Here is an 18,698-nt window from a genome sequence, read left to right as displayed (position 1 = left end):
GTTATTTCTTTGTTCTACAACACTGATACATCGTTGCACTAAAACAGTAAAAACGCAGTTATTTCTTTGTTCTACAACACCTATGCATCGAACGTTGCGCTAAAACAGTAAAAACGCAGTTATTTCTTTGTTCTACAACCTATGTATCGTTGCGCTAAAACAGTAAAAACGCAGTTATTTCTTTGTTATACACCTATGCATCGAACGTTGCGCTAAACAGTAAAAACGCAGTTTTTATGCCCCCACTTTTGGGGGGTGGGGGGCGGGGGGATACAGATTTGCCCTTGTCCGTCCGTCCTTCCGAGAATGTTGTGTTGCGCCTAGCTCCAAAAGGTATTTGACGTAGAGTCACAAAACTTTACAGGAATGTTGGTCAGCATGTGTAGTTGTGCACATGGGGTTTCGCGTCCGGATTTATTCAGTCGTGTAGGAGTTATGGCCCCTGACTTTGTAAAAATTGGTCATTTTAGTGTTGTGTCGCGCCTAGCTCCAAAAGTAGTTGACGTAGAGTCACAAAACTTTACAGGAATGTTGGTCAGTATGTGTAGTTGTGCACCTGCGGTTTCGCGTCCGGATTCATTCAGTCATGTAGGAGTTATGGCCCCTGACTTAGTAAAAAGTTGGTCATTTTAATGTTGTGTCGCGCGTAGCTCCAAAGGTATTTGACTTAGAGTCACCAAAGTTTACAGGAATGTTGGTCAGCATGTGCAGTTGTGCACCTGGGGTTTCGCGTCCGGATTCTTCAGTATTGTAGGAGTTATGGCCCCTGACCTAGGAAAAATTGTCATTTTAATTTTTTGTGTATGTACGCAATGGTATACAGCAGCCAAGAACTTCATGTCTGTCTACATACTTCTCAGACCACAGCATAGTCATCGTTGAGTTCAAGCAACATTAAAATGCGGTGATGGACAGTTATCTAAAAATCTCAAGAAAGCATATATGTTTATATGTTATTGTACATTATATATATTTTTTTTTGCATTTTTAAATAGCAATATATTGTTTTCCCAAAGGTGATCTGTGTCCTTTGTCAAGTAGTGGGGGCATCCGTGTCCCATGGACACATTTCTAGTTTTGTTCTACAACACCTATGCATCGTTGCGCTAAAACAGTAAAAACGCAGTTATTTTTTTGGTAAGCTAAAACTGGTAAAACGTTGTAATATCTCTGTTCTACAGCAATGGTGCATCTGTAAGCTAACTGGATTCATTTATAATCGATAAGATAAACAATCGAGATACAGATGGACCATTGTCATTCAAAACTGATGCATCGGTCAGCAAAGCCAGTCCGAAAAAAATGGATCATTGCCATATTAGAATTGATGCATCGGTTAACTAAGACACTCGTACACCGTTTGATCATTGTCAATCAACTTTAATGTATCTATAAACTGTAAAAAATTTGCTTCTTGGTATATCAGTAAGTTGAAGCAGTGCCACATAGCCGCATTATTGTCCAGTATCCACCAGTCTGTCTGCCTGCCTCTCCATCCGCTTCGGCTTGTTCTTGCTTCACAGGAGTGTTTGGTATGAAGCATAGTTTTACATATCGTCAGCACATTGTTGTGCATAGTCAGGATATCCAGCTCCGATTAGGTTATTATGCCCCCGAAGGTGAGCATATTAAAATCGCACTGTCCGTCCGTCCGTCCGTCCGGTAAATTCTTGTATGGGCTGTAACTCTTCCATCCATAAATGGATTTTAAAACAACTTGGCATAAATGTTCACCATAACGAGACAACGTGTCATGCGTAAGACCCAGACCCCAAGCTCCAAGGCCAACTTAGATGTCTGTTCCATGTCCAGTCCATAACTCTGCCATCCATGGAGGGATTTTTAAATAACTTGACATAAATATTTATCATAATAAGACGACGTGTCATGCATGAAACCCAGACCCCTAGCTCCAATGTCAGTGCCACACTTAGAAGTCAAATGTTTACAGGGTCCGTTTCTTGTCCGGTGTAATGAAGTATTTCTACCCCCATAGAATAATGACCCTCCGGTCATTATTCTATAGAAAAAGTGACCCCCCGGTCATAGTATTATGACCTCCAGATCTTAGTACTATGACTCCCCCACGTGAAGTAAACTGAACCTCACGAAGAATATTGACTCCCATAAAAAAACGACCCCCGGTCATTTGGTAAAATTTAGTGATAACTCATGTATCTAAGGCCTAATTGCTGCATTTTATGCCCCCACTCGGGGGAGGGGGGCATATAGATTTGCCCTTGTCCGTCCGTCCGTCCTTCCGTTTGACCATTAGCCCTAGATACCATCACTTGACACAGAAATCAGAGCATTCCGCAACGGGAAAAGGGATTCTCTTTCTAGACGCTGTATCTTGGTGTATACATTTTTTCAGGAAAATAACAATTCACAATACGTTCACAGAACACACCAGTGTCAATAATCCCTGCAAACTACGGTATGAAGTAATTCTTCAGAAGAAAACTGCATAAGAAACTGCTAGCATAGAACTTAGTATTAATAGAAGTTGCAATACGCAGTGGCAGTAAAGTACAGTAGCGGCAACATTAGAAAGTAGTTGTAGTAGTAGTAGTAGTAGTAGTAGTAGTAGTAATAGTGGCAGTGGTAGTGGCAGTTGCAGCAGCAGCAGCCGCAGCAACAGCAGCAGCAGAGGAATAAGTGACAGCAACAACAACAGCAGGAGAAGAAGAGGTACAAGACGTATTAGTGGAAGCAGGTATAGTAGTATCAGTAGTAGCAGTTGTAGTAGTAGTAGTAGTAGTAGGAGAAGAAGAAGAAGTACATGTAGTAATAGCAAATGAAGTAGCGGCACCAGTAGTGGTAGTACAATCAAAATGTTAACTATTGGTAATGGAGGGTATTAGAGTTGTAGATCTAGTAAAATTGTCCGTTAGGTTTGGTGGGGATGACTTTTTAATAGATATTATCGTCGAAAGTCTTTTTAGGAGTCGGTGTTTTACACGGAAAGAGTAACTTTTTTTAAATAGAATAATGTCCGGGAATCAATATTGTATGAGAGTTCGAATGTAGTATATTTTACATGGAAGGAGTCACTTTTTCTATAGAATAATAACCGGGGTCGTTATTCGAAGGGAGTCATCTTTAGGGAGTCAGTATTTTACTTGGAGGGGTCAGTTTTTCTATAGAATAATGACCGGGGGTCGTTATTCTATAGAGTTTTCAAAGGGAGTCAGTTTTTTATAAGGGGAGTCAATATTTTACAGGAAAGGAGTCACATTTTCTATAGAATAATGACCGGGGGGGTCGTTATTCTATGGGAGTCGAAATACTTCATTACACCGGCCCATAACTCTGCCATTGATGAAGGAATTTTGAAATCACTTGTAAAAGATTTTTTTTATCAAATTAATATCTATTTTGTTATATGATATTGCGTTTAACTAACCAACTTGATTTTGGGCTGAATAATTTCTGCATCGTCCAAGTAAAGTATTTTTGTAACTTCCACGCATTCTTCAACTTTTTGCTCACCTGCTCACCATTTTTATTCGTCAGAAAATGAAAGCCACATGGCGCGGTCATTTTTGCATATATGTATATAGTGGAAACTTTTCAAATCTTCTTGTCAGAAACAGCAAGTCCAATTTCAAATAATTCTGCCTTAATTTCTTGGAGGATCCTTTACTAAGATTGTACAAATTATGTTGTTTCGTCACAAACATGGCTGCCGGCGGGTGTGGTCATTTTCCTTATAAAAAACAAACACACGTATGCACGTATTTATTCAGTAGACAGTTTTAAGATATTCTTGTTGGAAAACAATCGCACGATTTCAAAATAATGTCACAGACATTTTCCTTGCATTCTTGCATCCTTGCATAACCATCTACCAAAACTGATCAAGCTAGCAGCGTAACTAAGGTGAGCTACAGTTTTTTGCCATAAATGAACGTCCAAAATCAAAATACGCTTAGCTGTGTAAAATGAACTGTTTCATAAAACAGTGTAAAAAAATGACATACCTTAATACTTTGTGATGTGACCTCTTGACAAAAGAGCATTATGAATCCTTTTTAGAATAGACGAATATAAATTTCTGATGTAATTCACAGGGATGTTACTCCACACTGCCCTGATTGCTTGCTCTAAATATTCAGCTGACCGAACTCTGTCTTCCTAATTTTTCAGTTCCCATTTAAATCTGTACCAAGCATTTTCAATAATGTTTAAGTCTGGGCTTTGGGCTGGCCATATCAAAGAATGAATGTGATTTATAACTTTATAGTCAACCACTCTACCAGCTCTATGGACAGGGGCATTGTCACCTTGAAATATATAGTATTCGTTTGGAAAATGGCGAACAACAACAGGCGAGCGGGGATCGTCAAGTATGTCAATGGATTTCTTCCGGGCATTAATGTTTCCACTTACTACAGTTATTGTTCCTATACCATCGTATGTTATACATCCCCATATCATAAAACTAAACTTGGGGGTTGGGGGAGTTGCAAGGCAACATGGCATCCGCTCTTCACCTACCTTTCTCCAGACCAGACAAAGACTGTGTTACCAGTTCCAATTTTAACTTTACACTCATCACTGAACATCACTCTCTTCCAGTACTGGTCAACACTTGCGTCTGTTTGCTCTACACCAACTGAACCCGTTTTCCCTGTTCGTCTCTCTTATCCAGCTACGCAACTCGTCTGCGATATCCCTCTTTGTATAATTATCTTTGAATTGTTCGCTTAGAAACTGCGGTGTCGAATTGTAATTAGAGTATACATTTGCGCCCCTTAATACAAGGAGATTTTAGCGTGACTTTCCTACGTTCACTTATAGCACAAAGCTGTTTCTAGAGTCATCATTGTCCTCTTTTTGAGATACGCTAACAAAGAAACTTAAATTGTACCTATCTAGTACCACTGCAGGACCGATGCTCTGGAGTTAGGAAATGTCCTAAATATTAAATTTGTCTAATCCCTTACTAAATATTAAAAAGAAAACAGATGGTTCAACATTAACCATTACAGGAAACAATTCAAAGAAATTGTATATATTTGAAAAATAGTGACATACGACAATCAGGGGAAACAAATCGTCTGTTTTCGAACTCCTTTACAATCGCCAATATAGCATGATAAAGCTACGAATTGTACAAAAGAAATCTTTTTGATTTGTAGGAAGAATCCGTGAAGGCCTTATTCGAAGTAGACGGTAAAAACCTTAAGATCAGAACAGAAATCAGTGAAAATTATTTCGATTACGAGGCAGAGAGTCCTACGCTGGAATACCCTATAAGTATTGAGTAAGTATCCTCTATGAATTACCCTATAATTGTTGAAAATGTATCCTCAATGGAATATAATTGTTGAGTTAGTATCCTTGATGGAATACCCTACAATTATTAAGTAAGTATCCTCAGTAGAATATCCTTTAATTGTTGATGGAATATTCAATAATTGTTGAAAATGTATCCTCAGTGGAACACCATATAATTGTTGAGTAGGTATCCTTAGTGGAATATGCTATGATTATTGAGTAAGTATCCTGGAAATTGAGGTTTAAATATACTAGTAAATGAATAAATATTCATTTAAAAAGCTTGTAAGGTCTCAGTCGAAAAGAAAGCAGATGTAGGAATGATGTAATAATCAGAAACTTTACAACCAGAGACGGAGATCCGTAGGGACTTACCGCGCTCAAAGAACTGTACTTAAACTCAGTAGCGTGTATACATAATGTCTAAACGATACAAATGGTCTGATATGCATAAAACGTCGCTCTTTACCGTGTTTCATGATTAAGTTTCTAGCTACCGCTTTGGTTGATATAAATGTTAATAGTGCTGATCGAATAATATTACCTAGCTTAAAGATTTATGATTGTATCATGATTTATAAGTGTTTGGTTTGCTTTGAGAGTTTATATATATTGCAATTTTAGTATTCTTCCGCTAGGCCTATGATATCACTATACATCATAATGTTATACATATATTGGCGTGCCTTTTGCTTTGATACACGTCTGCTGTAAGTATGAACAGTCTATATAGATTTACACATATAAATCATAAAGGAATAGGTTACATATATTATGAGGGACCTTCCAAAAATCCATGTAGCAACATGCCCCTTAGTTGAGATGATATTTTATAATCATATTTAATGTAGCCTATACATGTAAATTAATTTCTGAAACGAGGAAAATTAGGATAAGGTCGAAATATTTTGTAAACGTCGAGAAGCATAGAGATTGAGAAAGGAAATTCAGTTTTGCCCTGTCCATGCTAAGTTACGTGAAAAAAATGTGCAGTGTCCCTCACGCCCCTCCTACCACCGGCTAAAATGGAACTAATTTGACGGAATAAACTCTTAAATAAAATATAACAACACTCCGAGTTCAAGTGAAAACTGGATATGACGACAGCCACTTTATTTAACATTACTAACTGAAGGCAAAACACCTTCTCATGTTATCATTTGATATTGCGTTCATTGTATGATATGACAAACATATAGCATACTTTGTGATCTCTATTAAACTATAACCGTAAAACGTTTGTACTTTTTAATTAAATGATTCTACATAGAAAATATTTATCAAGTGGAACAATTCATGTCGCTTAGCGAATTCTTTTAAGATGTTTATAGCAGTGTTGTGTTGAAGACTCACCAAAAGAGAGCGGCCTACTTTTCTTTGAAATGAAGTTCAGGAAGATCATTATTATGATACGATATAAAACAGTTATACTACAAAATTGCAAGTAGACTATTTAAAGGTGGATAATCAGATTTTGGCCATGTAACGGATGTGTTCGAAACTTTAGCATCTGATCATTTACACTCATTTATGTTCACTTAACACTTAATACAAATTAGATTTTCACTGGAGGTATTTTTAAAATTTCATTTTCCTATCCTGGTTGCCCAACCAATATAGAGTTATTTTATCATAAGTATAAATTTGATAAACATACTTTGCCTAAGGAAATGTATAAATATTAGACATATTGTAATATATTTGTAAAAAATTTGCATTAAAAATTATGTATTTAGATGGAATTCATTAGAAACGCAAGTTTGAAAAATTATTATTACCTCCCTTTGCCTGTCTTGGTTGCGCAACCAAGATAGATTGGAAATAAATGAATTCAGAAGCTACACACAACTTTTAAACTTGCATTTTGGTTCAGATTGTTCAATAGTTGATATGCCTATCAAATGCAAATGTAAAACTAGACATTGTATCGAAATAAAAAGAAATACCCAGCTTTTTATATACTTTCATATTAAAGGGGAGTAATTACAAAATTTTATAAAAATAATAAAATATACATTTCAAATAGGAATCTAACTCTATGTAATCGGTCTTTTGTTCCTTAAATAATTCCCTACCAGAATATACAAAAAGTAAAAAATGTCATTAAATGTTGTTTAAATGTGATTGACCACCTTTAAGGCATTTCATAAATGTATTTGAAAATCAATCTACTTATCTTCTAACTTTTATTCAAATTAAGTCTTTTTTCAGTATACTAGTTTCAAAGCACAGCTAAATGAATATCCTACAATAGAGAGAAAGTGTAGAATATACTGAACTAAATGCATTGTACAAACGGTTACATTAATTCATTTATACCTTTTATATGTAATAAACATCTTGCATTGGCTTAAAGGTCACTGTTAATTAGTAGCTGTAAAAACATTTTAAACACTCGTACTTCTCTCTGTTTCCATGAACATCATGTACTTTTTTAATTACCATCCTGAAAACACAAAAGAGTACATTCATTCTGTGATGTCTCTTTAAGGAGATTGTTTTAATGATATTAATATGTGTAGCGGTACGCAGACGTCTAACTTACTTCTTGTCAGTTCAAACTTACAGTGTATGGTGGCTGATATCTGCCATTTCGTGGCGGGGCGAAAATCGCGGCAACACGACAACAAGAAACTCGACAAAAACCTAATTAAACACTCGTACTTCTCTCTGTTTCCATAACCATCATGTACTTTTTTAATTACCATCCTGAAAACACAAAAGAGTACATTCATTCTGTGATGTCTCTTTAAGGAGATTGTTTTAATGATATTAATATGTGTAGCGGTACGCAGACGTCTAACTTACTTCTTGTCAGTTCAAACTTACAGTGTATGGTGGCTGATATCTGCCATTTCGTGGCGGGGCGAAAATCGCGGAAACACGAAAACACGACACATTTTACGCGAAATCTCGGAAGTTGAAAGGGCGCCGACACGACAAATTTACCTATCCAGTCTGCGTGTTGGAGGGTATAAGTGTGTCGTCTTGGCGCCCTTTATTTGTCGTGTTTTCACCCCGCCGACACGAAAACACGACAAGTACTTTATCTGTCGAGTTTTCGTGTTTCGTGTTTTCTCCCCGCCAACACGAAATCACGACAAAATACATTACTTGTCGAGTTTTCGTCCCGCCGACACGAAAGCACGACAAATACTTTCAGACATTTCTTATCAAACGTAGAGTTATTATGAAACTAGTGGCGAAGAGTTTTAGAAGCATTTTTCTTTCTATTCGAACGAATTGTTAATTCAAAATTTATTTATATTCACTTATAATAAAAGCTGCATTAGGAGATCTTAGCTCGTAAAACAATACAATAATAAGTCAGATGTCAGTTATCGTTTTAAGAATACAAAGTGTATGTATAAAGACGCGGTTCCAGAAATATTTCATTGGGGTGCGGTGAATGACAACAGTTAAAGAATGAAGGCACCATCGACGAACCGATTGGGTTAGGTACGGAAGGGAGTAACCCCTCATATTTAGGTAGGTCATGGCGTGTTCGCCTGGAAATGTTTGAATTATATGAGTACAATGCTGGCCCCTGCTGCATTTTTTGAGTCCAAAGTTTGAGGTACGGGGGTTAACCCCTACTGACAGGGGAATCGAAGGGTCTTTCCCTTGTCAGTTTTGAAATATAGGTTATAGAATGGTGGTCTCTGCTGCTGCATTTTTGTCCAAAATTTGAGGTACGTGAGGGGACCATGGGGGAAACACAACAACCCGAAAACTCGACAAATGATATATTTGACGTGTTTTCGTGTTGGCAGGGCGAAAACACTACAATACGAAAACACGAAAACTCGACAAATACCTACTTTGTCGAGTTTTCTTGTTTTCGTATCGGCGGGACGAAACCATTACAGCACGACAAATAAAAAGCACCAATACGACATATTCATACCCACCAACACAAAAGCTCAACAAATAAATACATGTATGTCTGGTCCGGGTCCTCAAAACGTCGTGTTTTCGTGTAAAATTTGTCGGTTTTAGCTCACCTGAGCAATGCTCATGTGAGGCTTTCTGATCGCTCGATGTCCGGCGTCTGTCGTTTGTCAACATTTAGCTTGTGTATGCGATAGAGGCTGCATTTTTCAAATGATCTTCATGAAATTTGTTCAGAATGATTACCTTGATGAAATCTAGGCCGAATTCGAAAATGGGTCACCTGGGATCAAAAACTAGGTCACTAGGTCAAATCAAGGAAAAACCTCGTGTATGCGATAGAGGCTGTATTTTTCAATTGATATTCATGAAATTTGGTCAGACAATTGCCTTGATAAAATTTAGGTCGAATTCGAATGTGGGTCATGTGGAGTCAAAAACTAGGTCAAATCAAAGAAAAAAAACATCGTGTATGCGATAGAGGCTGTATTTTTTCATTTGCTCTTCATGAAATTTAGTCAGAATGATCGCCTTGATAAAATCTAGGTCGAGTTCGAGTATGGGTCATCTTGGGTCAAAACTAGGTCACTTGGTCAAATCAAAGAAAATACTTGTTTAAACTTAAGAGACCACATTTTTGGTAATCCTAATGAAAATTGGCCAGAATATTGGTTTCCATAAAATCATGAGGTCAAACATGTTTACACTGTTATGGTGTGTTTCTCAGGTGAGCAACCTAGGGCCACCTTGGCTCTCTTGTTTCGTGTTGTCATGTTTTCGCCCCACCAGTAGGAAATGGCAGAATTCAGCCACAAAAACAATGGGCGTTACTTTGGTGTGATAAGCATAAAATTCAAGTTTTATCCTGTGTATGCTGTAACATTTCAGGGTTTCTGATGGAAGTACATCAACGCAGCTAGAAACTAAAGTATGTGTTGAGGACTGGAACGACAATGCACCCGAATTCGAAGGAGATTTTACTAAAACAATCATAGATGCAACAGCTGGGGGTATGCTTATAATTTATCAACATGTACGCTATGCATGAAAATGAAATATATGCTGTAGTCCAATATAATGTTTAACAGCTTTTTAAAGATTAGTTTTCGATTTAAGACTTTAGATAATATGTAGAACACGTGGAGAATAATATCATATGAGCCGCGCCATGAGAAAACCAACATAGTGGGTGTGCGACCAGCATGGATCCAGACCAGCCTGCGCATCCGCGCAGTCTGGTCAGGCTCCATGCTGTTCGCTTTTAAAGCCTATTGGAATTGGAGAAACTGTTAGCGAACAGCATGGATCCTGACCAGACTGCGCGGATGCGCAGGCTGGTCTGGATCCATGCTGGTCGCAAAGCCACTATGTTGATTTTCTCATGGCACGGCTCATTATGTACATGTCGTAAAATTATTTCAAGGTTATATTGACATTTTCTGAGTTACCTTGCATATCTCAATATTTAACATTAAATTATACAAATAAATGTTTAGTTCGTTTTCGGCAGTTTGTTTTCTTAGACTTATAAATTGACGTCCAGAGGAGTATATAAAAAAATATGACTTGAAGTTTATGAAAAGTTTGCAAAATTTTGAATTTTATATAACGTTTGCATGGAATTTTGTTTTCTGTGACAAATGGTCATAACGATATTTTCTCAAATACGCATCTTTCTACAAGGTGGTGCAATTCTGTTGACGTTCCTTTGAACATTGTACACTAGCTACAAATAACATTTGCCATCAACACATTATCTTTAAATGAAAAGTAAAGCGTGATTCTGTGAATGATGACTGATACTGCTATTAATTTAATTAATAAGTTCTACCTAATTAACTGATATTTATAGGTTATTAGCTTTGTACGGGAAATATGCACGAGTTCTCAGCGGAAATATTGCGCGACTTCGTTTCGTTTCGTTTTGGTTTAACGCCGCTTTTCAACAGTATTTCAGTCATGTAACGGCGGGCAGTTAACCTAACCAGTGTTCCTGGATTCTGTACCAGTACAAACCTGTTCTCCGCAAGTAACTGCCAACTTCCCACATGAATTATCACAGGTGGAGGACTAATGATTTCAGACACAATGTTGTTTATCAAATAGTCACGGAGAACATACGCCCCGCCCGAGGATCGAACTCGCGACCCCGCGATCCGTAGACCAACGCTCTTACTGCGCGACTTTCGAAGCGTAATATTCTTCTGCTGAAGAACGAGTGCATATTTCACGATGCAAAGATAATAACCTTTTTATTACATACACATCTACATGTATAAATATAATGTAAATATTGTGAATTAGTTCAATAACCTGAATAGGATTGAGAATACTGAACTAAATAGAAAAAAAAATAGTGCAAGAACAAACACTGAATTACGTCACGCACCCGATATGAAATTCAGGCGTCAGTGTATGGAAAAATACTGACGTTTCCGGTACCAGTTTAACTTAACGGAGAATAGAAACATGTATGTAATAATAATAATTATATTGTACGAAAGACCCGTGGTGACATTTCAACTTCATTATTTCACGATTTCTGCTTCATGATTTCACGATTTCCACTTCATGAATTCACGATTTCACGAATTCACGATTTCACGAAAAAACTTCACGATTTCTTGATTTCACGATTTCATGATTTCACGATTTCTTGATTTCACGATTTCCACTTCATGAATTCACGATTTCACGATTTCTGCTTCCTGAATTCACGATTTCCACTTCTTGAATTCACAATTTCACGATTTCCACTTCATGAATTCACGATTTCCACTTCACTATTTCACGATTTCAACTTCACGAATTCACGATTTCCACGTCACGAATTCACGATTTCACGATTTCAACTTCATGAATTCACGATTTCCACTTCACGAATTCACGATTTCACGATTTCCACTTCATGAATTCACGATTTCCACTTCACGAATTCACGATTTCACGACTTCAACTTCATGATCACGATTTCCACTTCACGAATTCACGATTTCACGATTTCAACTTCACGAATTCACGATTTCCACTTCACGAATTCATGATTTCACGATTTCAACTTCATGAATTCATGATTTCCACTTCACGAATTCACGATTTCACGATTTCAACTTCACGAATTCACGATTTCAACTTCATGAATTCACGATTTCCACTTCACGAATTCACGATTTCAACTTCATGAATTCACGATTTCCACTTCACGAATTCACGATTTCAACTTCATGAATTCACGATTTCCACTTCACGAATTCACGATTTCACGATTTCCACTTCATGAATTCACGATTTCATGATTTCAACTTCATGAATTCACGATTTCCACTTCACGAATTCACGATTTCAACTTCATGAATTCACGATTTCACGATTTCCACTTCACGAATTCACGATTTCCACTTCACGAATTCACGATTTCACGACTTCAACTTCATGAATTCACGATTTCCACTTCACGAATTCACGATTTCACGATTTCAACTTCACGAATTCACGATTTCCACTTCACGAATTCATGATTTCACGATTTCAACTTCATGAATTCACGATTTCCACTTCACGAATTCACGATTTCACGATTTCAACTTCACGAATTCACGATTTCAACTTCATGAATTCACGATTTCCACTTCACGAATTCACGAATTCACGATTTCAACTTCATGAATTCACGATTTCCACTTCACGAATTCACGAATTCACGATTTCAACTTCACGAATTCACGATTTCCACTTCACGAATTCACGATTTCACGATTTCAACTTCATGAATTCACGATTTCACCATCGTGAAATCGTGAATTCGTGAAGTGGAAATCGAGAATTCGTGAAGTGGAAATCGTGAATTCATGAAGTGGAAATCGTGAAATCGTGAATTCATGAAGTGGAAATCGTGAAATCATGAAGCAGAAATCGTGAAATAATGAAGTTGAAATGTCACCACGGGTCTTTCGTAATATTGCTATCAATTCAATGAGTTCTTTAATTATTGACTGATATCACTATCAGTTTCATTCGTTCTGTAATAATTGACTTATATTGCTAGAATTTCAATGAATTCTGCAATAACTAATTGATATTTCTAGAGGATTAATGTGTCTTACAATAATTCATTGATATTACTAGAGGTTTAGCTAATTCTACAATAACTGACTTTTATAACTAGAGGTTAAATGAATTCTACAATAATTAACAGATATTGTTGGAGGTTAAATGAGTTCTGTAATAATATACTGATAACTGATATTGCTATCAGTTAAATGAGCTCTAAAATAATTGTCTGGTATTACTAGTAGTTTAAAGAATTCTACAACAATTGTATTAGTAACGGTTTAATGGGTTCTACAATAATTGTCTGATACTGCTGGTGGTTTACGAGTTCTACCTTATTTGACTGAAACTGCTGGTGGTTTAGCTAGTGGCTTAATGTATTCTACAATTTTTGACCAAAATTGCCGGTGGTTTAATGAGTTCTACAATATTTGACTGATATTGCTAGTAGTTAAATGAACTTGAATTAAATTGACGGTGGTTTAATACGTTCTACACTGTTTAACTGATATTGCGTGTGGTTAAATGAGTTTTACAATAACCGACTGATATTTCTCGTGGATTAATTTATTCTTTTAAAATTTACTGGTATTGCTGGTGATGTAATTGATTTAACAATATTTGACTAAAATTGCTAGCGGTTAATGTTAATGAGTTCTACAATATTAGTTAGTGACTGATATTGATGGCTGTATAATGAATTCTACAAAACTTGTGGCTTAATTACTTCAACAATAATTTACTAGTATTTCTGGTATTTAATGAGTTCTGCAACAACTGATATTACCAGCGCTGTAATGAGTTCAACAAGAATTGACTGAATTAACTAGTGGTTTAACAAGTTCTGTAATTCATGACTGATATTGATAGTGGTTTCATTAATGCTACAATAGACTGATGAGTTTTATAATAATTTAATGATATTGCTATCGGTTATTATAATAAAAAAGTTCAGCAATAATTGGTTTAATGAATATTAAAAGTAATGACCGATATTGCTAGTTATTTCACGAGTTCTGTAATTATAAATAACTGATATAACGGTTGTTTTGTTGAGTTGTGCAATGATTAACTGATATTACAAGTCGTTTAATGAGCTCTAATTTAATCAACGTATAGTGGTTAAATGAATTTTATTATATTTGACTGATATTGCTGGTTGCTTAAGTTTTGCAATAATTGACTGTCATTGCTAGTGGTTTAATGAGTTATGTGATATTTGACTCTAGTGCTAATTAAATACTTTGTTTAATAACACCTAAGTCCTTTTGGTTAGTTCTTGGGCAAAAAAGAATATATATGTAAGGCAATTTATTTCAAGTTTAACAAACAAAATAATACCGATATTTCATTAATGTACATATCATAAAAATACGGCTTCTTTCAAAATTTCATGTATAATTCTTTCAATAAATTTGAATAATTTATTTGGCTAGGCGATGCTGTGCTCGTAGTAACAGCAACTGACAAGGACGGGACACCAGAAAACAATCAAGTTACTCTTACAATGGAAGGTAAGTAACAGAATCTAAAAGAAAAAATAAGCACGCAATTTCAAATACACTTCATACTTCATAGTGCTAGCTACAGTGAGTTTATAGAATGTGTTTAGTACAATCATGACACTGTTTAGATATACCTTTAGTTGTAAAACATCAGATGGCAAACGCTGTATTTGTATTGTATAACAAAATTATTAGTTTACATCTATCTGTTTGTCTAATCGACAGTCTGCATGTTGTAATAATCATGAAATTATGCGTTTTACCTGTAGATACGGGGAAAGCATTACATTGTAAAACTACAATAATAGTATGTTAATGTATTTAATCGATATCTGCACATTTATGTCATACAAAAAAAATAAAGAAATTCACTGAGATTTATTTCTGTGACAGATGTGACAGCAAAACACACTACAATCTTATAATTTGATAATACTGCACTATTCCCGTGCATACGTTCAGATATTAACGCATCAGTGATATGTCCGAAACTTTATGTCCGTATACATTTGTTTTAAAGACTCTGACACGTTCAACTTCGATTCTGGGACGAAGACCATATCGGTAAAAGATGGTGTCACATTTGACGTCGATACCAAGTCAGAATACACAGTTACTATTGTTGCTGAGGACAGTGCACTTGAGGATACATTGACTACACGACAAACGTATACTATTAACATCGGAACAGGTAAGGATCAGCTGCCTGCTAAATATACTGGAAGTTAGTGCTACATTCTTTCTTTGAGTTTGCTTAGCTACCAAAGAGTATGACATTATATGTTTTACAAATGTTCAATATGTACATAGACAAGAATATTGTCAACACATGTCCCTGAAATACTTAATACATTTGTATATAATACACGAAATTGTCAGTTATAGTCCTGACGAGATCAAGTGGGACTTTGTTTTGGGGTAGATAGAAAATGTTTTTACTATTTTCAGTTGCCCTGGTGGGGTAGAAGTTGAATTCGTTTGATGACACCCTGTCATCATTGGGCAAATCTTTTAATGGAGAATTGAAGATGGCGACCAAAATGGCATCTTAAGCAAATAATAAGTTTATGCCACATTCAGATAACATATATTTTATAAAACAATATTGCCATCAGATAGTTCCATTAATAAGAAGATATTCTCAAGAATGATGTGGACAACATATGCACCACATATTTTTGTAGAAATGAAGTTTACGTTACAATATGTTACCAATTTGTTACCAGAAATGTTAATAATGTCTTACAATAAGTCTTCAGTCAGATATTTAGTGCCTTTTCATTGGTTGCGACAATTAGACAATTATTTTATATTGAACAACAACAAATTTTAATCATAATAGTTCGCTATTGATAATAAAAAGCTACGTAACCATCTTGTATTGTTAGATACAAAAGCAACGACTTAGTATTCATAGAATTATTTGCCAAAATTGGTTATTTGAATATACTATAAACAAGTTAACAAATACAGTTATTTATAGTTACATATTAATTACCTTTGTTTTGTAATAACTCAGTCATAATTTACATTACACTACGTTACCATTGAAAACGTGAATATCAGTTGCATTAAACATATACAGCAAACCAGATTGACTAATGAGTAGTCTAAGGCATGTATTTGAACTAGAAGTTGTGAATTGTAATCAGCATAGTTTCAAAATATAATCAACATAAATTCAGTTAAACAGTAACATTTATAAGGGTTTGAGTACCATATGATTATTACATATTATGCGGAAAATGTATGATAAAATATGCAAAATGTTTGTCTTGACTAGGTTAATGCATATGAATGCAATGATGTGACTAAATGTTCTTGGCATAATGGCATAAATGCGGGTCACAATATCAATAACACGAAATTCCATTATAGCAAATTGCTATCATTCGGAATATCAACAAAGTAATGACTGAGTAGTGATCACAAAACTGCACTGTGACTAGATTGGGAATGCTGAAAGCTTTGCTTTGCTATACTCCAACTACCTACCTTTGTTTTGTTTGAGGGTTGTTACAATTTAAAACTACACTTCCCATGCATGAACAAAAAATCGCACATGTTAGACATGCACTGTTACATCTATGTCTTGCAGATGAGTAAGCCTGTGGACTTTCGCAATCACATTAGATAATTTGAAGTATTTCGGATGGCGTGAGCGCTATGCTGTCTTCTATCATAACGTAACTAAGTTGCTTCAACTTTTTCCCATCCAAATAATGTTCTGTACAATCGACTCGGTTGTAGGGGACAATGAAAAGATTTTCTGTGCCGCAGAAGGTGATACTTTTAAAGCCCACACATGTTAACGTACATCTCACATGCTTTCAAGGTCCGTATGATAGAACTTTGCAATAAACTTCGCACAGACTTTCATGACAGTATCGAAGGTGCAGAACCTGACCGCAATATCTTCACCACGGTTCCTTTTCAAACTCCGAAATGACTTGCAGTGTTATCATAACCGTATAAAGCGTGCGATGCCAGAAGGTCAGGTATTATAGCTAAATGATCCGACGCTGTTGACTTAATGTCCACTTACATACGATCTCTGACAGGTGACTCCATAATGAGGTTCTGTTTGCGCCCTTGTTGTACAGGAGTAGTTAATTAGTAGCATCGGATATTACGGACGCACCTTGCACCTTCGCTATAATGGACTTCGTGTTATTGATAATATGACCTGCGTTTATGCCAAAGAACATTTAGTCACACCATTGCCGTTATTAACCTAGTCAAGACAAACATTTTGTATATTTTATTATACCGAGCCGAGGTGGCCTAATGGATAAGGCACCTGCCCCGCAATCGGGAGGTCAAAGGTTCGAGCCATGTCAGAGGCGGGTCTTGTTCAGAGAGACCGATTGGGTCGGTGAGCCACCAGCTAGATAAATAATGGTAACAGATTGGCTGACTCTTTCAGTAGGGGTGACACTATAATAAACAAACACTTTACTTTTTTTTATATATTTTCCATATAATATGTAAGAATCATATGGTACTTAAAACTTTATAAATGTTACTGTGTTAATTATATATGTGCAATTGAAACTAGGCTGATTACAGTTTACAACTTTAAGTTCAAATACATGTCTTAGACTACTCACTAGTCAACCTGTTTTGCTGTATATGTTTTAATGCAAATGTTATTAATATTTTTAATGGTAACGTAGTGTAATGTAAATTATAACTGAGTTATAAAACAGAACTAATTTATCTGTAATGATAACACCTCCGTATTTATTAACTTGTAAACAGTATATTCAAATAACCAATTTTGGCAAATAATTATGAATACTAAATCTTTGCTTTACCATCTAACAATACATGACGGTAACGTAACTTTCTGTTATAAATGGCTAACCCTCATGATATACATTTTCTTTCAAAGTTGTTGTTCAGTATAATATAATTGTCGCAAGCATTGGAAATGCACATAATATGACTGAAAATTTACTGTTAGATATTATTAACTTTATTGGTAACACATTGGTAATGTATTGTAACGTACAATTCATTTTTATGAAATACGTGTTACATTTGTTAAACAGTTCATTCTGGAGAATATCTGCTTATGAATGGAACTATCTGATGGCAATATTGTTAGATTAAATATATGTTATCTGAATGTGGAATAAACTTATCATTTGCTTAAGACGCCAGTTTGGTCGCCCTCTTTAATCCTCCATAAAAAAATTGCTCGATGATGACAGAGTGTCATCAAACGGATTCAACTTCTACAATACCACGACAACTGAAAACCGTTAAAACATTTTCTATCTACCCCAAATCAAGGTCCAGCAAGAACGTCAGGACTATTAAATGAAACACTTTTGATCAAATAAAATCTGTGGTGTGACTTCAAATCACTTACCACTGACCGATATGGGTTCGAGTCTCACTCGGGGCGTTGAATTATTGACTGAGAAAGCCATCCAGATGGCATGCGGACGCACGGTTGTTCTA

General features: G+C 35.8%; 1 protein-coding gene across 3 annotated transcripts in view; it reads left to right on the top strand.

Moving 5' to 3' along the window:
• Positions 1–18,698, top strand: part of LOC123546912 (DE-cadherin-like) — a 230,305-nt gene that overhangs the window by 89,476 nt on the left and 122,131 nt on the right. For all 3 annotated transcript variants that reach the window (XM_053551287.1, XM_045333559.2, XM_053551288.1), the window contains exons 14-17: positions 5,145–5,269; positions 10,063–10,184; positions 14,661–14,738; positions 15,250–15,420. In XM_053551287.1, the coding sequence (XP_053407262.1) occupies positions 5,145–5,269; positions 10,063–10,184; positions 14,661–14,738; positions 15,250–15,420 (496 nt within the window). The remainder of the gene's footprint in view (positions 1–5,144; positions 5,270–10,062; positions 10,185–14,660; positions 14,739–15,249; positions 15,421–18,698) is intronic.

This window comes from Mercenaria mercenaria, chromosome 9 (assembly GCF_021730395.1).
Source record: "Mercenaria mercenaria strain notata chromosome 9, MADL_Memer_1, whole genome shotgun sequence".
Classification (NCBI taxonomy): domain Eukaryota; kingdom Metazoa; phylum Mollusca; class Bivalvia; order Venerida; family Veneridae; genus Mercenaria; species Mercenaria mercenaria.
Note: the sequence above shows the minus strand (reverse complement) of the source record. Positions and strands in the feature narration are given on the sequence as shown.